Source organism: Lampetra fluviatilis, chromosome 4 (genome assembly GCF_964198595.1).
Source record: "Lampetra fluviatilis chromosome 4, kcLamFluv1.1, whole genome shotgun sequence".
NCBI lineage: Eukaryota > Metazoa > Chordata > Hyperoartia > Petromyzontiformes > Petromyzontidae > Lampetra > Lampetra fluviatilis.
This window is the reverse complement of record NC_136278.1, coordinates 23,985,254-24,009,857: the sequence shown is the minus strand read 5'-3', so window position 1 is coordinate 24,009,857 and position 24,604 is coordinate 23,985,254. Positions and strand designations below refer to the sequence as shown.

General features: G+C 38.4%; 1 protein-coding gene across 3 annotated transcripts in view; it reads left to right on the top strand.

Annotated features, from left to right (window-relative positions):
• Nucleotides 1–24,604, top strand: part of CSMD3 (CUB and Sushi multiple domains 3) — a 426,461-nt gene that overhangs the window by 171,260 nt on the left and 230,597 nt on the right. For all 3 annotated transcript variants that reach the window (XM_078855831.1, XM_078855830.1, XM_078855832.1), the window contains exons 6-8: nucleotides 5,495–5,607; nucleotides 15,097–15,174; nucleotides 15,662–15,749. In XM_078855831.1, coding sequence (XP_078711957.1) covers nucleotides 5,495–5,607; nucleotides 15,097–15,174; nucleotides 15,662–15,749 — 279 coding nt within the window. The remainder of the gene's footprint in view (nucleotides 1–5,494; nucleotides 5,608–15,096; nucleotides 15,175–15,661; nucleotides 15,750–24,604) is intronic.

Here is a 24,604-nt window from a genome sequence, read left to right as displayed (position 1 = left end):
TGTATGCTCTTCATACATAATAGTGATATATATTGTATCACTATTGTGTGTGTGTGTTTGTGAAACTAAATCTAAATAATGTTCGCATGCAACTTTTTTTCAAAAACTAAAATGACCTGCCTTGCAAATTAAGACACATCTTTCCAGGTATAACGTTGAGATATGATTCCTACCTCCAAAAACATCAATTTTGATATGGCGCAGAAATTAGTTCCCATAATAGAAGTATTGTTTTTCTCCTTAAAGAGCACTGACAGGCACAGAATATAGCTTCCTGGATGTATTCGTTTCAGAATGTTACTAAACCATAGGATATTATTATTCTATGTTGAGCTATATACGATTGATATGCAATTCAATGTGACGGTGTCTTTTTTAAAGCTTAAACATCCGGACAGGTTAGTGCATATCTTTATAGGCGTGTGTTTCAAAGCGCTCGCATGCACCTCATAATCAACACAAAAAAGGACAAATGCAACTCAGATGGTCTCCGTGTCATATTATTACATACGCTAAATTGGCTTTGCAATATACTAAAAATAGCAGCCAAGGGGCGCAGGGGTGAGGCAACGGCTATAATCTCCGGTCTCTATACACTATCACATTTTGTTTTCATGCGTTTTGAAGGTTCCTTTTCTACTGCGCTGCCTACACCCCTCTACATGTATATTTAAACTTCAAAGCTTTATAACAAGCTGGAACCACAATACCGTGTCTTGGCTATGTCGGGGGGGGGGGGGGCATTTGATATTAATTTGTATTTGATGTTGCTTGCAGAACAGAACATTCCCATTGCCTGAAATGCATATGAAACATATATCACTATCACATATGTATTACTATTGCATACTATACATTTGTATGCATACCAATGTCCGCTCATGTCTAAACTGTTTGTATTCTTGTGCGTATTTTAAACAAGTATTTGGTCACCCATTCTCGGATTTTTTACGCGTTAAGTTTTAAACTGGTAGTTGGTATGGTAACAAAACAGTATACAAATGTGTACAACAAACCCTTAATATTCGCTGGGTGTGTAATCGCGGTTTTGGGTATTCGGAGTAGTTAATTGTACTGCAGTGCTATTTCCATTTAGCGGGTTTTTTTTATTGTTGTAACAAAAGGGGAGCCATGGTCCAGCACGCCACGCTGTGTCACAGTTCGCGGAGGACAGTCCAGATGCAACCCAACAACCATACAGAGGAGGGGAGGTAAAAGGTGGGAGAAAGGGGGAAATGGGGCCTCCTGCCCCAAACAAGAGGGGGACCTGCTTTTGTGCTTTTACCATCTACATGGCAGAGGCTCGGTCTCATTAGCAGCAGTTGCACTTTAACAACTCTGGCACCCCCCCCCCCCCCTCTCAGCCAGTCTACATAACAAAGGCTCAGTCCTTTGTTATGTAGACTAGCCGTAGTCTCAAGTCGCACCTTACCATAATAATAAAAGGGGGCCTGTCCTGCCCCCCCCCCCTTCAACCAGTATATATACGGGGTAGTATCTCTTGGAATTTCTCATTTACTTGATACAGCAAGCGTGCTGTGACGGTTCCACCTGAAGACGGAAGCTTGTGTTGCCTCCGAAACGTCGTGATTTTTATTTTATTTTTTATTTTATTTTACTTTTATTAATTTTAATTTCTTACCTACGTGACTTTACCGAAAAACCTAAGAATAAGAAGATGAACACTTACATGGGGAGGGGATAACAGGGGGAGGATGGGGGGGTTGTGTTTTTAAATACAGGGACTCCTCTACTTATGGAACTTACGAACTTTCAGTTGCCTGTTCGGACTGAGAGTCGTAAGTTCAACCACTGCACGATAGACGGCAGTGGTGGCATCTACATCTGCATAACATGAAGAACCAGCGGCATGTACATCTGCCGGACATTATACAACTTTTTATTCATTTGAACCTATCTATATGACTTTACCGAAAAACCCAAAGAATATGAATTCCTGCAGTCATGAAAGCTTTAAGTAAAAAATTGCCTGTACGTCGTTAAAATATGTAAAGTTGAAGATACTAAGCAATGTGTACAAGTGTATAATCAATGTGACATGCTCAGCCATTTTCGCCAGCTTGCCATTGAAAGAAAATAAACTGACTAACTCAAAAAGCTATGAGCTCCTTTTAAGAAATAGCATCATTGCTGAGTTCCTTAATGGAGACTACTCTGTACTTCTTTAATGTATGGTCATTTGTGACTTTAACAATCGTGCACGACCCACCCTTTTGGAATAAAACAATTATATTTAAATTAACTCATAAAAGCTTTTTTGATGAATAGAAAAACATACAAGTTTAAATAAGGAATGTTTAAGCTCTGCTGGCAGGTATACTGTCTGTAATATGATTAATGTTGTGAGATAGTTCAATAATATTCATATTTGGCAAATTCCCCTTCACAATTAGAATGTATACTCTAGTTGTTCTTAGTAAATGTACCCAAAAAAATGTGTATAAAGCTGCACGTTATTTTTTATAAGTGCGTGTATGTTAATGTTCAAAGTTATCCTGACTAAATGTAAAGCATGCTAAATGGGCGTTAATATCGCGAGCCACATTCTGCAGAATTACAGGATAGACGTCTTCACGTGACTGACAGAATCCTGTTCATAAACAGAAAAGTCAACCACGTGAATAGTCCTTGACAGATTACTTTACACTGTGAAAGTGAGTGGCATGTTCATTGCAGCCACTTGGCCAGTGAGCAGTGCTAATAACCCAGAGAATCAGTATATGGCTCTTTTCACGCCAGTGACCTTTGATGAAATCCATCAAAAGGAGAGCATCGCTCGCAAATTATCCTTGGCTTCAGCACTCCATCAATTCCATCTAGCTATCATTAACCACGGAATTTATGTGGGGAAAAATGTAAAGTTTTTAATATGGTTATTTGCATATTTTATTTAATTAAATTTCACTCTTTTTATAGTCAGCTTAAATATTTAAGTCCTACCATTTATGTCAAATATATTTAAACTTATGATTTGCAGTTAGATCATATATGAAATTACTTTCTTAGGAATGTTATTGGAATTGCAGTATATGCAAGGTCCTTTTGTAGATTTGCATTGGATTCAAATGATGCACATTCCCACATTTTGGAAAAAAAAATCAATAGTTACGACTAATATATGTGCACTGTAGATGTGTGAGTTATAAATAGAGTGTGATGCTTTTGACTTAGCCTAAGATTAGGTCATGCTGTTCTTCAGTATTTTTTATATATCTTATTAGTCATCTTATGAGTTGATGAGGATTTAAACATCCATGGCATTTGATTATGTTTTTGTTTTCATTGTCGAATAATATTTTTTTTTATGTGATGAGTGTGTACCTATATAGAAGCAATAGACTGTGTAACAAAGGTGTTAGGTGAAGTAAAGAGACGTAATAATTATATAACTTATGTCAATGCAGTCTTGGGAAATCTATGTAAAATGTGAAGTATGACCACTAACGTACAATATTTTTTTCCACATTTGGCCACTAGATAGCACTTTATTACTTATTAAAGTGCCCTTGCACAACTCCAAATGAGAAGAGGAGTAACTTGATGTATGTTTAGTCCTCTGAGGATGTAAAAAAATGTCGAATTTATATTAACATAAATGAAGCTGATATATGGCAAGAACTGTAGAAATTGTGTCAGTGGTTACAAATCGATGCAGTTGATGCATTTACGTTAAAATGCATCGCCTTTTATTTGGAAATTGACAAACATTATCCTTGTCCTTTTATTGTGTTATGTTTACATTTTTAGCACACAATGAAGAAAAAATCTATTCGAGTATGGTCTCGTTATTTGCGAGAGATACATTTCGGAGACCCTTGTGAATAGCACGTTTCCCGGATAAAGATATTGGCCTACGAATATCGTACACAGAACGTCTGCAGATGCTTCTATAAAGCTTCGATACGTTTTCTCTCTCTACCTCTCTCATCTCTTAATTACTTTCATCACTTTCTCGCATCACATTCATCACTGTTTCTCATCAATTTTTATGTATCGCTCTCGGTGGAGTCATGTAGAGTCCCAGATACGATTTGCAGATAGCAAAAATCGCAAATAGCAAGCTAATGAATGACGAGGGAATATTCTACCTCACAACATCAGCAATTTAATGTTCGTCTGCTTTACTATATCTCTATGTTAGTCAACAGGCGCAAAATCTGGGTTTTATTCTGGACTCCAACTTCTCCTGTTCTTCCCACATTTCCTTACTTTCATTTTCCCAAAATGTCCCGTATCCACAACTGTCTCTCTGATTTGGCTGCAGAAACAATAATTAATGCATTTTTAACTTCCAGGCTAAACTGCTGCAATTTTCTCTTATTTCTTCTTCCTTCATCTCTCATCCAACATGTGCACTGCATTCAAAATGCAGCTGCAAGAGTATTCACTAATACCCGTACGCGTCATCATATTACACCCATTTCATGGTTCTTCCACTGGCTACCTATTCAGTCCAGAATCACCTTCAAGATTGCACTCACTTTTGACCAAAGTCTTCACGGGCTAACCCTTGCCTATCTTTCCCCTTGGGTTTCAGTTTACTCCCCTCCCCGGGTTCTCCATTAATCTTCTCTAGGTCTACTCTTCACAACTCAAAACCATTGATTATTTCGGTAAAGTCACGTAGAAGGGAAATAATAAAATAATAAAAATAAAACATAATAAAATACATTATTATGTTTTATTTTAATTAGATTTTTATTATTTTATTATTTCCCTTCTACGTGACTTTACCGAAAGAACCAAGAAGATGAATCCCTGCAGTCACGAAAGCTTTCAATCGAAATTCAAAACCATTGGTTAACGAGAGTGCTCATGCGCAGGCCCTAGAGCCTGGAATACCATGACACTCCACATCCAGCAACTCCACTCCATCATATTATTATAATCCGAACTAAAGGCCTCTTTTTATTCATGCCAGGCTATGTATTTTTTACCAAAATCACTCGGACAGTTTAGACAATTATTAAACGTCTGATTACTTCGTGAATCAATGTTTTAGTTTTGAATTTGACTGACCAATGCTAGACTTACAGCATCGCATATCAGACCATCACACATCTGCACTGACGAATTAACCACTTCAGTATTTGTGCTTGGTGTAACTGCAATATGTTGTAACTCTTAACAAATTCAAACATTTTCACACACAGTGATACATTCTTAATCACACGTGCATTTTCTTACTTCTCAAACACAGTTAAGAATTTGCCCCACGTTTAAAGCAGTTTGATGTTTTATCCAGTAACCTATTCGAGCATGGTGTGGGCTGCACTTTTCTATCGATGTTCGCGAATTCCAACCTGTTCATTCACAGCATCTGCATTATAACAGCACGCGTGCTATGCGACGTTTGTCCTGTAAATTGGTAAATGTTTCCGTTGGCCCGGAGGCACAGCACTCTGTTGTTCTTTGTGACACAGTGATCACGATGCATTCGATTTTTTCTTTATTCTGAATTTCTCAATTTCAGGTTGACGGGAATGAATTTACCCTCTCCAATCATCAGCAGCAAAAACTGGATGCGTCTTCGTTTCATGTCGGACAAGGATCGTCGCCAGCGAGGTTTCAGCGCACAATACCAAGGTATATAATCGTCTGCCACGATCTGCACTTTGCTTTTAAAAAAACAATTCCCGTAAAAATGTATGCTCGTCATTACATCCTGTAACTATTAGACATACATACGACTCACCTTCCCCCAACCCTTCAACGTTCCCCAAAATTAGAATTCACAGCGCAATTTCATATATGACGTTTCTAAATCATGTTTATACTGTCCCCGGTGCATTTTTCTCATTTGTTCTGTAATTTATAGTATATTGTTCTTTCCATTAGCCTAACATTAACATTTTCTTATAATTCTAACACGTTGTTAATAATGTATTCTCATATGCAACATTTGATGCACGTATTTTGAGCTTAAATATAGATTTTTAATTATGCATGTATGAATTGTTACATGTATAGTGTTTAGATATTTTATATTAACAGAATATGCAGTTCACTGCCACAATGTTTAGTAAAAAAAATAATCCGGTTGGATTGGCAAAGTGAATAAGCTGTAATATTCAGTTTATAAGATTTTTTTATGCATTTGTCATCATCTGCCATGTGCAATCTACTGCTGGATTAATGCCTTAGAGATCAAGATGTAGCCATTGCCCATGATCGGGACAAATTCATAAAAAAGTGGCAAAATAATATGCATGTCTTTACTGTGAATACATATTACAATTTGTGTATACCCCAGGAAAAAATGGAGGTGCTATTACAATGAATTCTAATTGTATTCTAATTTATCTGGGGCAATCATTAACATTGTATGCATTATTCATTATAACTACCCATGATAATACTGTCCTGTACCAGGAGAGCATTATTATTTTTACTGAAGAAGTGTTATAATAGTTTATGATGGAATATATATCACCTGATAATATATTTCCAAGCCGCAGTTGATTTTTAACTATTGGCTTGATTGAAGTTTATTCTATTTTTCTCCATGGATTCCCTCAATATTGTTTACCAATCAGTTTTTTTTTTCAAAATCAACTCTGCAGCCTTCCCCCTGACACACACGTTCTGCCACAGCAGACACCCAAGTCTGTCAGGCATTATGCATCTGTAAAATAATAATAATTTCCGCGTAAAACACCTGCACATGTAACAATTATTTTAGTTTGACTACGTGGGATGTTGAAACAAGGAAGTAACTAAATTTATGAACGCGCAACTCTTATAACCTCGGTTATAACAAGTGCGCAAAAGTCTTATAACATAAATTTACCCTCATTATTACGTGGCCTAATGAAACATCTATTATAAGTCATAGTATTTGCTGTGAAAAAACCTTACTGGTAATAGCATTGTCATTTGTGTCAATTTGCAATGTTGTCACGTTATTGTCCTACTTGTGCATAAAAACATTGGTCATGCACTCATTGACTGCCATTCAAATGAAGACCACCAGTGAGTTCATATACCATAAACTGCTCCCTTCTATCTGTTAATGTGTGCATGACCAAGTATATATTAGCCTGAACAAATTTCAAGATTGAACTTGATTAATGCCTTAATTTCATTTCTGAGCAATGAAGAGTGGCCAAGCCTTGAAGCACCAGAATATACCTACCTAAAAGTTGTTTATGTTAGGTCAACCATTCATTTTTTAACAGGTAAGGCCCACTCAGCTATATAGCTCTTTTTCAGAAGCGACATAGCCACAATGATAGCTCAACAAAGTGGCATATCATGTGGACAGTTATAGCTGCCTAGTATTTGAAACGTATGTTTATAAATGTTGAGGAAAAAACCGGAGGACCCAGAGAAAAATCCACACGATCATGGGGAGAGCATGCAAACTTCAGATGTACAGGAGTCATGGGTCGGGATCGAACCTGCGACCTCCTGTATACCAGGCGAGGTGCTCAACATCTCACCACCATGGCGCCCTTACCAGGCATGCAATTAATAATAAAATAAAGTGTTCACGTATTTATGTATTCTAAACTTTCTTTTATTGTGTGTCTATAATACAGTGAGGGAAAAAAGTATTTGATCCCCTGCTGATTTTGTACGTTTGCCCACTGACAAAGAAATGATCAGTCTATAATTTTAATGGTAGGTTTATTTGAACAGTGAGAGAAAGAATAACAACAAAAAATCCAGAAAAACGCATGTCAAAAATGTTATAAATTGATTTGCATTTTAATGAGGGAAATAAGTATTTGACCCCTCTGCAAAACATGACTTAGTACTTGGTGGATAAACCCTTGTTGGCAATTACAGAGGTCAGACGTTTCTTGTAGTTGGCCACCAGGTTTGCACACATCTCAGGAGGGATTTTGTTCCACTCCTCTTTGCAGATCTTCTCCAAGTCATTCAGGTTTCGAGGCTGACGTTTGGCAACTCGAACCTTCAGCTCCCTCCACAGATTTTCTATGGGATTAAGGTCTGAAGACTGGCTAGGCCACTCCAGGACCTTAATGTGCTTCTTCTTGAGCCACTCCTTTGTTGCCTTGGCCGTGTGTTTTGGGTCATTGTCATGCTGGAAAACCCATCCACGACCCATTTTCAATGCCCTGGCTGAGGGAAGGAGGTTCTCACCCAAGATTTGACGGTACATGGCCCCATCCATCGTCCCTTTGATGCGGTTAAGTTGTCCTGTCCCCTTAGCAGAAAAACACTCCCAAAGCATAATGTTTCCACCTCTATGTTTGACGGTGGGGATGGTGTTCTTGGGGTCATCGGCAGCATTCCTCCTCCTCCAAACACGGCGAGTTGAGTTGATGCCAAAGAGCTCCATTTTGGTCTCATCTGACAACAACACTTTCACCTAGTTGTCCTCTGAATCATTCAGATGTTCATTGGTAAACTTCAGACGGGCATGTATATGTGCTTTCTTGAGCAGGGGGACCTTGCGGGCGCTGCAAGATTTCAGTCCTTCACGGCGTAGTGTGTTACCAACTGTTTTCTTGATGACTATGGTCCCAGCTGCCTTGAGATCATTGACAAGATCCTCCCGTGTAGTTTTGGGCTGATTCCTCACCGTTCTCATGATCATTGCAACTCCACGAGGTGAGATCTTGCATGGAGCCCCAGGCCGAGGGAGATTGACAGTTATTTTGTGTTTCTTCCATTTGCAAATAATCGCACCAACTGTTGTCACCTTCTCACCAAGCTGCTTGGCAATGGTCTTGTAGCCCATTCCAGCCTTGTGTAGGTCTACAATATTGTCCCTGACATACTTGGAGAGCTCTTTGGTCTTGGACATGGTGGAGAGTTTGGAATCTGATTGATTGATTGCTTCTTTTAACAGGTGTCTTTTATACAGGTAACCAGCTGAGATTAGGAGCACTCCCTTTAAGAGTGTGCTCCTAATCTCAGCTCGTTACCTGTATAAAAGACACCTGTTAAAAGAAGCAATCAATCAATCAGATTCCAAACTCTCCACCATGTCCAAGACCAAAGAGCTCTCCAAGTATGTCAGGGACAATATTGTAGACCTACACAAGGCTGGAATGGGCTACAAGACAAGGCAACAAAGGAGTGGCTTTTATACAGGTAACCAGCTGAGATTAGGAGCACTCCCTTTAAGAGTGTGCTCCTAATCTCAGCTCGTTACCTGTATAAAAGACACCTGGGAGCCAGAAATCTTTTTAATTGAGAGGGGGTCAAATACTTATTTCCCTCATTAAAATGCAAATCAATTTATAACATTTTTGACATGTGTTTTTCTGGATTTTGTTGTTGTTATTCTGTCTTTCACTGTTCAAATAAACCTACAATTAAAATTATAGACTGATCATTTCTTTGTCAGTGGGCAAACGTACAAAATCATCAGGGGATAAAATACTTTTTTCCCTCACTGTATATATATTTTGTGAAAATGGTCAGTAATTAAAAATCTCTGCAAATTAATCTCTGACCACCGAATTTCTGGGAGGATGTGAGCATGCATGCATAGGTTATTCACAGTGATACAATGTTGAGTTATTTGTTCTGTTGCATTATTGCGTTTTCCAATAAATTCATGAGCTGATTAGTAATGTCGAGGTCTGCTAGCCACCAGAGGGTTTCAGGAGAAAGTTTGTGTGGTTGTGCTATTCCTCCTCCATTGAAGGAGCACAGCCCACAGTAGTTCACGATACGGTACATAGTTTGGATTGCATCGCCACAGTTGCACTGTGGCTTGTCTTTAATTTTTTTACGAAGGAGATTTACACATCGGCCTATTTATGTACTCATGGGATTGATGGTACACCAGTATCTTCGAGGAGGAATTCAAAGCCAGGAGGTGCACTGTTTAGATCTTGAATGAGGTGTTTATTCTGGATGCCCACGTTGTTCAACTCTGTTCGCCAGTGTTAATCCGGATCCGGGTGAGATTATAGGATGGTGACAGGATGATCCAAGAAAGGGGATCAGGACTTGAGTTGGTGGTGAGGTACATTGTTGAGGTCTTGGTTGATGAGTAGATTGTCGTTGGCAAGAAAATGTGTAAACTCCCTGGTATATATGTATGTTTAACTTGTTCCGGACCGTACGTAGCTCACCGTGCTAATCAGTTTGCACGTCTGTGAATATTTTTTGGCAGAATGTTCACCAGAACAGGGAGCCAGGGGATTTGTTGTGCATTGCGTATTTCATTGTGCATCAACACGTTTTGTGGATGAACTCCGGTCCAGGCTGGAGCACAGTGACTCTTCCACTGAGTAGATCAGTGAGAGGGAGGGAGTTTGCAGCAAGGTTCTGTAGAAGGGTAATTTTTGTATTTATTTTTTTACAGACCTTGTTTTATTTGGGGCTTGAAGGTCAGCCTTCTGTCCATGATAACCTCTAGATACCGTGGCATCTGCTGTATGTATGTTGAACTTTTTTCACACCGTATGTACCCAGCCGTACACGATTGTTCAAGTGGAAAAGACTTGTGATGGTTTTGTAAGAATGTGGTCAGTCTCCAGTGACAGAAATATGCCACAAATACAGTTGTATCTGCTTTTAGAGTATTGGTAGTGTTCTCGAGGTTTGTACCATATGCAGCAAAGACTATATCACCTACATATATGAACTTTCATGATAACGTACATGGCAGGTCACTTATATATAGATGAAATATTGATGGTGTGAGTTTAGGGCAGTGGGCCTGCTTACCATCTTTCTACCCACTGCTTTCTATAACCAGTTAAGCTCATGTTGACGGTTCGACTACGTGACACAACGAGATGTAACGGGCCCGCATGTTGCCTCAAAAAAAGTATTGATGGTGTTAGTACCTAGCCTTGAGGGAGGCCATCATTCATATTCTTTTTGCGGCTGTGTTACCAGCGAGGTATACCCTCAAAGTACGGTTGCTGAGCATTGCTTCCATTAGGAATACCGTAGGTGTACAGTATAACGGCATATGATGAGTTTGCCTAACTTCAGCAGCAGGCCATGATTCCAAACAGTTTCATAGGCAGTGGAGAGGTCAATCGCTGCTGTGCCCCTGTTTTCTGTTGGCACTGGAAACCAGCTTCAACGAAGGTGGTGAAGGCAACGATCTGGGGGAAAGTTTGGAATGCATGGCATGTTCCATCCGCCTGGAGGAGAAGGAATAAGAGGGATATTGGCCCTGGATCTGGAGGGCATGTCTCGTGGCTTTCTGGTTTTCAGAATGCCAATGAAATTGGCTTGCTTCCATTCTATCAGGATGTTTCCTGTCCTGTCTGATGGTGAAGAGGTTTGCAAGCCATTGTTGACCATATAGTCCCAGGTTCATTGGGGACTCAGAACACAGGTCATACTATTCCAGTGCCTTGTTGGAATTTGTGGCCCCGAGGACAGATATATCTTCAGCTGCAGCGTATGGTCTTGTTAGATCTTTTGCTTGTGGTTGCTCACTCAAGGTAATGTTGAGTTATTTCCGAACAACTTGTTGGGTGAGCTTCTCGGACAAGACAGAATGTGGAAAGTCACAGCACCTGCTGTGATTTTTAATGGTATTTGCGTTTGGTAGTTTTGAGGTACCTAGATTCCATAAGAGCTGCCGAGCTTAATGACTGGAGTGTATGAAGTCAAATTCTGCAGTACTTTCTTCCCAACGTTTTCTTTGTGCAGCGTTCAGGGACTCCAGCAGAGTGGGGTTGCCCTTATTTTGGTCACTCGGTCTGATTTATTCTTTCAAGAGTTGTTTTGTTTCTGGTTATGGACATCCCATATAGATGTTCTGATACCCTCTTGGGATGTTGTTTTCTGTGGGAGATACCACAATTTTTATGAATTTATGGAAGATTTTAGGCTTTGGCTCCAGAATCTTCGATTGGGCTTCAGTTTATTTTTCATAGCTGGGCGAGTTGTCCTTCTCAAAACATCCACCACGGCCATGATTTTCAGATTATGACTGGTATCAGTTATACACTGTGCATGATTGACGGTCTGTGTTGACTCTTTGGAAAATTGTTAGTAAAGCAATTAGTGGATATCCATTCTTGGCTTGTAAGAAGAAGAAAACGTGTGGTTTATAGTTTTTCTTTACATCCATTAGGGCAGGGGTCGGTAACCTACGGCTCCGGAGCCGCATGCGGCTCTTTACGGGCTGCTTCTTGACGATATGTACGTATGTACAGTATGTACTCAGATGCATTGCGGCTCTTGAAATACTGAATTTTGTACCGAATTGGAAAGAAATGGCTCTTCTTGTTATTTTGGTTGCCGACCTCTGCATTAGGGTGAGTGAAATGTGCTCGACTATTTTGGGTGACGATCATTATTCAAGTTTTCCACCATCTTCGTCATTATTTGAGTAGACCCCATTATGTGTTGTGGTTATTGTAGTAACCCACATATATATAGCCAAGCGAGTGGCTGCTGGTGGAGGTGGTGATAGACATTCCTTCTTTCGGAGGCTTATATACACATTGATGACTGTCACATGGTCAGCTGTGACAGTTATTTTTTGACGTGCCATCATTTGTGGTGGATGACTTACAAGTAGTCTTTTAGGTCTTGCTTGACTAGGGTAGTGAGGCCAGCTTAGGATGATAGATGGCAGCAACAAGGGTGTAACTATTTATTCTTTAACTTGCCATACTCGTGCTGCCTTCAACGCGTGCCCCCCTTGTAAGGCGACAATGTCAATGTCGTTTTCCCTGAGGTTTATGGCCTTTTTTGCGGCATTTAGCTCTGCTGGTCATATCTGGATTTTTAATTAACGGCTCCCATTTCAACCAGTTTGAGGGTATTCGTTGTGTTTAAGGTAACGTGAAAACCTGTAACAGGTGGACTACGAGAAGGCTACTGTTTGTCACCCAGTGAATGTAGTGAATAGGTGTGAGCTATTGACTTGCATACACCCGAATATAAATGTTTATTTTCTATCAGGTTACTTACCATAGAATGGTATTAAGCAACCTGTTGACTCTCCTCACGTAGAGGATTATATGTTGTAAAGTGTGGCATATTCACAAAATTACCCGCAAGTTAATCAATTGGGAAGAAAAAAAGCTATTTGTAACATTATACAGAAACTAGCAGACTCAAAGAAAGGCTTTCCTGGGTTAAATTTTTTAAAAAGAATAGAGGAGGAATAAACTGCACGTTGTTTAGTCTAAAATATGCTTCGGCATAAAATTGTCTGTGCTCACGGTTGATGACATTGTTTGCATGTAGCGTGTGTGACTTCTCACCATTCTGAATCACTCTCTCCGCTTGGCTACATTTAAATGAAATTTCAAGTTAAATATAGAAGCGTTGGCTGGTTCATATTTTTATATTTTGTCATACAGGACGATAGGCTCCGGGCCACAATCAATGGCCATATTTTACACAGGTTGCAAATGCTATTGCTATTCCTCATGCATGTGTCCCTGCTACCCCCTTTGGCCATTCTGTCCCTCTTGCTAATTCCCCGTCTCCCCTCCCCCGTGTGTTGGTCTGCTGGGTTTTCGCTTCATTTTTTGTCACATTGCCACACGTGCTGAACCGTGACACGGCAACGCACACCAACGTGACCCCATGAGCTTTTTTGCAAACTGTAAATCTGCGGGGGGTGTGCAATTCCCGGCAGCTTGAAAGGTTGTGACGAGATACAATAAAAGTCACGGCACATTTTCAGCATGGTTTGCGATAATTCTGTGCAAAATTTGTGTTTCCACAAAGAAATATAATGTACGTTAATTATTTACAAAGCAAGTGATTTTGTGTGCAAAGAGGAATTATAATCCAGAAGCGTTTCCTTGTCATTGTGTGACACATTGACATTCACCTGCCTATATATGCACTATTCGTGCAATTGTGTGGTCATCATTTGTAATAAAATCAAATATCGGAATAAAAAAATGCATATTTTTACAATCATTCTGTCTACAGAAGTGAACACGGAAAAACTATAATTTTCCACTCATGTGATCAAGAAACAGAAATGTTACATGCAGTCTTCCCTTGTTATTCACGAACTTGCTATCCACGACTTTGGTTTTCCGCGAATTGCATCTGGAATTCTACACGACTGCATTGAGAGAGAGAGAAAGTGATGAGATAAAGTGATGATGCTACTGCACAACATCATCCTAATTTTTGTTAAGTTCATTTATAAACTATTTTTGAATATAATAGTTTATGAATATTTCTTTACTTAAGATGTATTTTCTTTGTTAATTCTAAAAAACATTTATTTGTTTGTGTTTTATAATAATTTCCATATATTTAATCTCTTTGACTTAAAACTTTCGTGACTGCATGAATTCATATTTTTTGGTTCTTTCGGTAAAGTCACATATATATAAAAAATAACAATAACATAGTAAAAAATTTAGTGAATAAAATATCACGACGTTTCTGACGACGACCGCTTATGTTGCGATTGAAACGTCGTGATATTTTTATTCACTTTATTTTTATTATTTTATTGTTATTTTTTTCTATCTACGTAACTTTACCGAAAAAACCATAGACTATGAGAATAGGTTTTCCCCTTTTTTATGGCAACAAAACAGGTGTTGAGATGTTAAAACACCAAACTGAAACCTTTTACAAGGAATCATATCTGCATTAACCACAATACTTGTGGTCAGAATGCAAACCAAAAACATACTCTGATAATATATGCATTGTCTTTGAAACTGATTGGCCTAGTCTCAAACGGTGTTAGACCAGAGGATGCCAAAAGAATATGTAATCGCTTACTTACGTATTCATTTAAGGTCATTAATTAACTGCAAAATGTGCTATTCACGGGCATCTCCAGAACGAATCCCTTGTGAATAACATGGGAATGCTCTAGTTAGAGAATTATGAACATTACCATCAGTTAGAAAGTCTGCCTCACCTGCGTTTTATTTGTATTTTCTCCAGCCAAATTATATAACATGCACTGCAATACGAACAACCCCTGCAATAATTCAGCAGAAGTTACATTAACGCCGCTTCAGTTGACATGGGTACATGTTCCAGGAGCAATTTTATTGCTCCTTCATCTTCGTGAATGTGTGATGCGGATATGCCGCCTGTTGTGCGAAAATAGCGCGTGCATTATTTAACCCTTTCGAGTTCTCAAAGTGTGCTCGTGTCACTGTCCGTCGTCTCATCTGGCAGTGAAAAGAGCAGTTGATCTGAAGTCACGCGGTGTGAAGCTACCACCCAGCAAGGACATCAACCAGAAGCAGCCAGTGTGTAAGTTGGCGGTGTTCTTGCATTAATATTGCATGCGAATATACTTTGTTCGGTATCGTTTGACGTTATTCTTAACTCGTGTATTTACACACTTTGATTACCTTCCTCTTCCATGTTTTACTGGGTGCACAACTAAAATATGGCATCCTGTTAACAAGGCAAGCTCCTTCACGGAGAATTAATTAAAACCAGGCATTGCCTGGGGTTTCTGACTACATATCCAAACTTGTGGACATATAAATATTTTAGATCTAATTAACATATTTAATTAAGATTATTAAACTGTCTCACATTTTTCATTTTTGCATTGCACATAAATTACACCCATGCATTCCAGGCACACTCATCGAGCTTGCGTTTACATCGCCGTTTGCGTTTACTGGGCAGGTGATGTTTTTTTTTATGCTGAATCAGAATGCAGTGTGTGCTGTTTGTGAAAATTCTGCTTTGAATTGTTGATGTCCCCTTTGCTGCTTGGCACTGGAAGTGAATGAGGGTGGAATAACACAGGCTTCCAGCAGCTGCCCTGACCCTGGGGAGCCAGAACACGCCACCCGCATCGGCTCCGATTTCAGGTGGGTGTTCCGCAAGCTTGTACACAGCCGGCATGCACAAGCAGCCACCGCAGCCTCCGCAGCCTCCGCAAGCATTTCGTCATTGCCAAAGTTCGCCTTCAAATCAAATCATTAGCACGTTTGATGTTCACGTCATTCTCATAGCGCAAAGCGATCATCGCGAAGCCGCTGTAGTAGTTTTGCATTAAGGATGGAGTGATGATTGCTACGTGTGATCCCGATTGAGTAATTTGTGGATAATTTGTCAAATGTGACGCTGGCACGAAAGGGCCTACTCTTCTTTTTGAAGAAGGTCGCAGAATGAGCCCAGCCATCTTTCCCGTTCCCTATCCCGAGGGCACCTGGCCCCGGGGTTTGTCGCACTCGAGGTGTCTGTACTCCCCCTCCCCATCGCTCACGCTCTGTGTTTGGCTTTTTTAATAATAATTAAAAATCGATTACATCTATAATAAAAAAAGGTCACAGGACATTTAACGTCCACTGTGCGGCATATACCTGCAGTATTAACTAGGGCAGGCACTGAGCTCAAACTGCGAACCTCAGCAACACATTGCATACGCTTTACCTCTTGGCCATGTCACCGTTCGACATACAGCGCTAGTGTTTGTGGTCAGGCAGAATGTGACTGTTTTGTTTATCATTCAGATATTTGGTCACGTGTTCAAGTGTCGTCATATATAATTGCATACCTGCTGTCACATGAGCAACATTTCCCTTGTTATAAAAATGGCGGTGATCACCTTGGGATTCGCTTAACAAAACATCTGGTGAAGGAGTCATTGATCATGTTTGTCATCCACGGACGGACTCAGACTGCTGTGATAAACAAGGAATCTGCTTTGATGTTCTTTAAATCAATTTACATGGATGTAATGTTACGTGTCCGTTGCTTATTATTTGTCAAATGTAAATCAAAAAGCCCACATTTTAATAAGCACAAAGAAAACAACCCTAATTGTGCAAGAGTATTTGGATAAGATAAAAAATAAACATGTTTTATAAGATATGATCTTAATGTATATGCAAGCAAACGGTAATAGGTACACTTCACAATGTATTTTATTTTGTGTTCAAAGTAGGGACTATATGGCCAAGTATTATATGTGTTCCTGAATTATGTACAAGTGTTTTTTTCATTGAAATTTTCATATTTCATGCACATACATAAAACACAATGAGGGCTGGACACCTCATTTGTTCAGATGAATATGCATTTCTTTTTTTATCAGAAAATGGATAATTATTTATTTGGTAATGTCACATTGGTAGTGATGCACAAGCACAAGCAATACAAATTTCAACACATTTGTCAATAACACTGCGTTAAAAGAAAACATAATTGGTGACGTTTCGGGCATGGGCCCTTTTTCATAGCTACATAGTTATGTTAGTATCATGTAATATACCATTAGTCAATGATACAGCTTGTAAAGAAAACTACAATTTAGGTTGGAAAACAGATTTTAGTAAATCACTCTAGCAGTTTTTTAAAGTACATGAATATAATTGCATGTTTAATTTACGAATAATGCACTCTTGTACAAAAAACAACATTTAAAATACTTAGATGTCGGAGAAAGTGACAGTTTTAAATCTCTACTATTAGTATCACAATAATCAAATTAACAACGTTCACACATTGCACCACAATAGCTGTGCCTTTTCCCAAGCAATGCCTTTTTAGACATAGTTTCCCCCTGTTACCTGAATCATCAGGATGAAATACACATAAGCATACAGAACCACGTGGGATTGTTATTCATTGAGTGTAAAGTGATGTCCTGAACATTGCGAAAGTGAGGTTTTCTGTGTAAACTAATTGATATCAAGTGTCAAGTTTCTGTTCACAAGATATGTAATAGTTTGGCTGCTGTTTCTCTGCAAACATATGCCATCGTCTTAGTTGACGTTGATTGGCACATCACTGAGAGTACTCCAACTGCTTAATCTCTTTGGCCTTTGTGGCATCGAACATCAATGTAATATGGCCCAGATATGCTAAATTAATGCAAAAAATGTATTTCGCATGTACAACACGAAAAGTCAGAACACCTGTGATAGTAAACAATGATAATGACCATGGCTATCAAATATGCTGTCCTAATTTTGCTCACACGGCTACATGCCCTGCTGTTGTAAGAATTTGTAAAAAGTTAAGGTGGCCAGAGCACGAAGCCACCATGAGTCAGAGCACAAACCCACCAATGCTTATATATTGGGTTTGAATCTGAGGAGCCATCAGTTTTTAAACCAGGTTTTCAAGCATAGTGAGGTAGCAAAATGTTAATTTCCTCATCTGATATGCGAGAGGTTGTGGGTTGAATCCCGACCCTGACACCTGTATATTTGGAGTTTGCATGTTTTTCCCGTGGTCAGTGGATTTTTTTCTGGGTCCTCTGGTTTTTCCCTTCACATCTAGACTTGGCTGTCACCTGATGAAGCTAGGTGTAATTACTGGTGAAACGTCGTACTCCTATTGTTAATGTTGATGATTTGCTCTCCAACACACCAGTGTGCTGTACTAGTAACGAATTGGTATGTTCTGTTTCCGTGACAAACCTTACTAATTGGATGTCAGGTGGTGGCGGGTTTAACGACACATTTATATTTACGTGATCTAACCCCAAATAACCTCTAATATGGATGATATTGGTCATGAAAGCCTACGTGTTAAACAAAATAAAAACTAGTTTATATGGTCTTTGTGCATAAACAATATATATATAATTGGGCAATACAACAGAGAATATGGGAAAGTGCATCACCTGATGTTGTAAAACATGCGTTTTGGTCAATCACACGGTTTTGTGAGGTTTCTGAATGAATATTTCATCTAATGACACAATGATCTTAACATCGTTCAGTTAATTTATAGTTCCAAATTGGGTTCTCAAGTGAAAGACGATGATCTCAGCCCAGTTACAAACAACTGAACAAAACATCGAATGAAATCGGGCTTTGCACTTGTTTCGGATAAATCTTATCCCAGATAATTAATAAGTAATATTGGTTTTATTGCAAAGCGACATTGCCATTGCAGAGCTTGTGAGAAATTGTGACCCCGGCTGCTTAAAGGATAAAAAAGGCTGCTTGAAGGATTTATCTGAAGTCCTTGAAAGATATTTCACATGGGCTGCTCTTTGGGACACGGCACATGCTGCTTTGTGAGATTTCTTAAAAAAAAAGATTCTTCATCTAATGACACGATGCCAATAGCACAATTGTAATACATTGGCTTCACGTGTCCCACGGTTTCTCACAATGTTCTATCCTGGACAGTGTTTTTTTACATGCCACTGCTCATTGATGGATTGCCTTTCACCATAAATTAAAAAAAATCTGGTCATAGAGCCTTATTAGCATTGTACGTTTAAAAACAAAAAAGATACTTTTACTTACATATTCATGTTTCGTTCATGTTGTGAATTGTTGAAAGTACAAAGACAACACTTAGCTTGGTTTATCATGACCTAGTTCAGGGGTCGGCAACCAAAATAACAAGAAGAGCCATTTCTTTCCAATTCGGTACAAAATTCAGTATTTCAAGAGCCGCAATGCATCTGAGTACATACTGTACATACGTACATATCGTCAAGAAGCAGCCCGTAAAGAGCCGCATGCGGCTCCGGAGCCGTAGGTTGCCGACCCCTGACCTAGTTGTTTTGATAGTACGGTATGGGAAGACTGCCCCTTGACACGTAGAAACGTCTGCTTAAAATTCCACAATTGACTGGCCTGTTTTGCTTATAGCAGCTTGCAAATAGATAAAACAAACTCATACACAACTCAACCTACTCATGCGTTGATATTGCTTAAAGAAATGACTCACTCCTCTAATTGGGAGGGAGGGGGACTTTGCATCTTGTGCTCAGGTGGAACATTGGAAGTAATTTCGCATGTAAACTTTCATGCCCGATATAATTCATGATTCATTTTGGACAAATGCACCAGTTGATTTTGTTTTGATAGCAATACCGGTATGTTGAAAGAGCAAGCAAAATATGATGATTAAAGACGATTTTTTAACTGGAGATTGTATCCAGCAACATTAGATATTAGCAAAAATTTAGACCTCGACATTGTAAGTCCTCTATTGGGTGATGTGGGGTTCATAGCCCTGATTGATATTGAATCCGCTTGATCTAATCCAAAAGAGTATACTAAATAATGAGGAATCATATGATTGTGTAATATAAGCATTAATTAATACTGAAAAAAATCACATCATGTTCATGACCCCAAACGGATCACTTTATTGAATGGGATGTTTTGTTGGCATTATATTGTGTAGGCTTAGAACGTGGATTTTTGTTGCTGATAATTTTATCATAGAATTCTTCCAAACAGGTCCAAATTTCAGTGAAAATGTATTCAAACATTTCCAGACATATATAATTACGTAACAAAATACAAACATGCATCGACATGCACAAATACAAACAAAATGCAATTGACACCAAAGTCAATTGGAATATCCAATAAAAGAGCAAGTAGAATTGTAGATCGTGTGATGAAGTTATTTCCGCAAAATAGATACATCGGATTTTAGTGTTGGTAGTTTGCCATTAAATTTTTTTAAAGATAAAGCCATTGTGGAAAAATGCTCTTCAATCAAGATATAATCATTCAATGTTTAAATCTGGCAAAGCTATCATACTGACACCATTTAAAGCAATGTAATTCTCCTCGGCTAAATATTTTTTTGTTTCATTTTGGTTTCCTTAAAGTTGAAAATCAAACTTCAAATATTTGTTGGGCTAGTGGCGAATACTATTTTTTTTAGTGCAATAATTATAATAAAGATTAATAAAATCAAAGTACATAGAATACTTTTTTATATTAAATTGTATACTTATTGTACTATGTTCAGGTATTCAGTGTTAGATTGTGTATGTTTTGAATTTTCCAATATTCTTTCATCACTTCTTTTACCAAGTGCCGGCAAATGAAAAGACACTAACATTAACATCACTTGCATATAGTGAACGGCTTTGGAAAACGATTAGTGTTGTGCACTGAATTGATAAACAGAACATATGCGTTGCACGAGTATTTTCAGTCATGTACCGTAATAAAATTGCCTTTTGCTTAAGTAAAAACGATCTATACACGATTTCAGTATCATGAGGTTCAGTAATTTGTATTTAGGTGTAGTAACCTCCTCTAGAAGTGGGAAGCTGAGTGTGGGGCACGGGGGGGGGGGAATACAAATCTACTAGCAAACGGCAGGTATGGTGAAAACAACCACAACCAGTTAAGGCTGGTTAATAACATCCTTCCAATGATTGTTCAGTTTGTATCCATCTTCTCGGTTGAAGTTATGTCTGTTTATATATCGGGATGGCTTCATGAACAAACTTTTGATAGTTGCCCGAAGGTTTGCAGAATATCTTGGTCTCGGAAAAAACAAGATCATGTGAGCCCACAGCGTCTCTCCCCTCTCTCTATTAGAAGTCTTATCACCAGCAGTGTTGTGAGCAAGCACTTTCAGGGCTGCACATTTACCTCCGATGATTAATGCCCTTTTGGTCACTTACGTCTGTTTTTATGTGTTGCTTAAAATGTACAGCAAATATATATTTTAGAGGTGACCCCACTCATTCGATTTCTGGTGAAAATTACACAACAGCACCATTGGTAGGAACTCTAAATATATTTTTTCATACGTATTTATGAGTAAAATATATACATATATATCTTCTTGGTTCTTTCGGTAAAGTCACGTAGAATGGAAATAATAAAATAATAAAAATAAAACATAATAAAATAATTCTCACGACGTTTCGGCCACAACGCAAGCAGCCGTCCTCGACAGACCTGCAGTCACAAAAGCTTTAAATCGAAATATACATATATACATATATTTATTGTAGTCGTCGCATTAACACTGATGGCTTTCAACGTTCCAATTGAGATATGTATGCGCAAAGCTATACTTATGCAGGCGTTTGTAAAAAAAAGAGCAAGTAATAGGTGGTTGTTTAATTGGTGGTTGACACAAATCTTGGATGAGGCCATCTAAGCAAGCGACATGATAACATTATTGTAAACGTTCAATGACACCGCCGCAGCCACCACCTGCTGCACCAGTTACATTTCCACACAGCTGTTTGCGAAACATCCATTGCCTGAAACGTGTAGAATCGTAACATTCACGTAAAAAACTCACATTGAACACAATTTTATTGCGTAATCTCAAAACTTATTTTTATTTGAAATGTATTGTGACATTTGGTTGTGAATACAATATTCCACCATTTACATATGTGTTCTTGAAAGTAATTAGTTTGCCTTGGCTTTCGATCGGAGCTATATTAAGTTAGAATATTGTCTTGATTTGATCACAAATGAGCCCACAACTGTGCATGCCAAGATACTTTACTTATGAGTGTGCTTGGGTGGCTTATTGTGTGGTAAGAGAATCACTGTCTATTGGTCTGGGTGAACACTTGCTGATATGTTCCTTGAACTGACGGTCCCTACAAAGTGAGTACCAACCCAAAGCGGCGAGATGTTACGCCATCACCTCCATCTGTTTTTTTAAATTAACTATTTAACGTGTGATAGCTCGTTAAAAAAAGGCGTGACAACACAAGTCAATATGCTACATGTGATTGCATACGAGGTGTGAAAAAAAGGTCACTTAATTCCAACTTTTTACAAAGATCATACAATTGTAACCACACGTGTTCTTTTCAAATTACCCTAATTCTCCAATAAAAAGTGAAACCCCTACTGGTTTCCTTATTAGATTCCTCTGGTGTGACCCTAATTTCCCACAAAACTCACCAATGTCCCTTCTCCCCAAACTCCCCATGCGCCAAATGGATCCTAAATGCATACATTTACTCGCATATATATAGCAATTGCATTAAGGATCTGTTTGGTAAAGTTACAGCTTTTCACACCCTATATACTTGAAATATTTTTCCTATAAGGCACCATCATTCATGGATTCACTTATTTCCAGTTTACCTTTTTTCTGTCATTTATAACAGGAGACCATTCTACATCTATACCTTGCTGCCTGCCATTCGTTTAAATAAAGGTACATGGAGGACAATCAACACACTTTATTGGAACAATGGAATAACGCTGACCTAATTTTTGGCTTAATTTTTGTCTTGTTTTTTACATATGTTAAACACAATCAAACTATATTTTGAAATTACATGATAAAAAGTCACACCAGCCTTTAGAGAAGTTATTTTAATAAAATAAACGTGTGCCTTTTATTTAATTTGTTAGCATAATAACATTGATTTATTTTGCTTTAATGTCAGCATCATTAACCTCATTAGCAACGGACTGTCTACTGCTGGATGAAGGCATCCCCATACCGTCACCATCACTCATGGTCCTGTGATGCTACAACCTATTTCTTTCCTCCACGTGAACTAATCTCATCACTTATTCTCCACTCTGGTCTTCCTGTCAGGCCTTGTTCTTTCCCTCATTTGGCTGCCATTCTTACACCATTCTCTTCCATGAGCCAACAGCCTGAGGCGATGTGCTCTAAACCCAAGCCGTGTAATCTCCTTATCTTTTTAAAAAATATGTTCTACTTTCGTTACATGTTCTCCGTCAGTCCCAGCTAATTTCCATATTTAATTGGAGGTAATGCTATTATTTTCATTGTTAAATAGTGTTTCAAAAATACTCGATCCTGTTGTCACCCATCTCATGGTTTAATCATTTTGATCCCGATCTCTCTTGAGCAACTGGACAGGTTATACATATTCTGCGGTGTTTCCCAATGATTATACGACGATGTGCTGTTGTTCAACGAAATATGCAACACTTTAGTATCGCACACATTTATATTGAGCCCACCTTTGCGGACCTACTTTTTCAATCATATCCTGTAGTTTATTCCCATTGCTGTTATAATGACTATGTCATCTGCAAATATGGGATAGTTAATTATTCCTCCAGGTCTTTGTTTACCTTTTATTTCCCTAATCCAATGTTTTAGACATATCTTCTGTTTGGTGCTGTGAAATAGGCAAGGATGAAGTCTCACCAAGGCTAACTCATCTTATTATTTGTGGTCTGGTGCTATTTTCTTTATAAGTCCTGTATATTTTTTCACTCAGGCAGTTGTAACGTCTTGGACTACATATGTTTCTATTGAATTCCTTTTCGTAATCCACATAAACCAGGGATAGTTGAAATGTATTTGCCTTTTCGAACATCTGATTGATAGAGCCAACAAGAGGATACACTTGAATATGCAAGAAATGTCTAACGTTTATTTACAATACGTCCTGTTGCAGTTAGCACACTGTGCTTCAATACAGTCATGACAAATGTCAATGCAGATTCATTCACCAACCCATCCTGACCAGTGTGGTGTAGTATGGAAAAATAACCCTTGCAATCAACACAATATAGGAAAGCCTACATTCAGCAGTGGATTAACAAACGGCTGTAAATTATTACTATACATACGTGTTATTTTTTTCATCTATCTACGTGGTTTTACCGAAAGAACCAAGAATATGTGTTCCATTAAACTTCCATAATAAGTAAAGTATTGTGGTATTGTTTATGCGACAGTGATTGCACACAGGGTGTGCATTTTACTGAAAAAATGTTTCCTTATTAATGAGAGCTGATTAAAATAGAACTTATTTTAAAAATCTAAGCATGTTTTTTTGTTGTATTAATACAATTACGTTTGCATATATTTCATATGCAGTATAAATGCAGTGCATAGTGTATCAAAATTAAAATATTATTACCTCATACACAATAAACATTGCTTATTAATAAGTACTTGTGATATGCTGACAACCTGCTATCTAGCTTGTCTCCATTTATAGTTTCTTCCCCCTTTGTCTTAATGCAGGGTT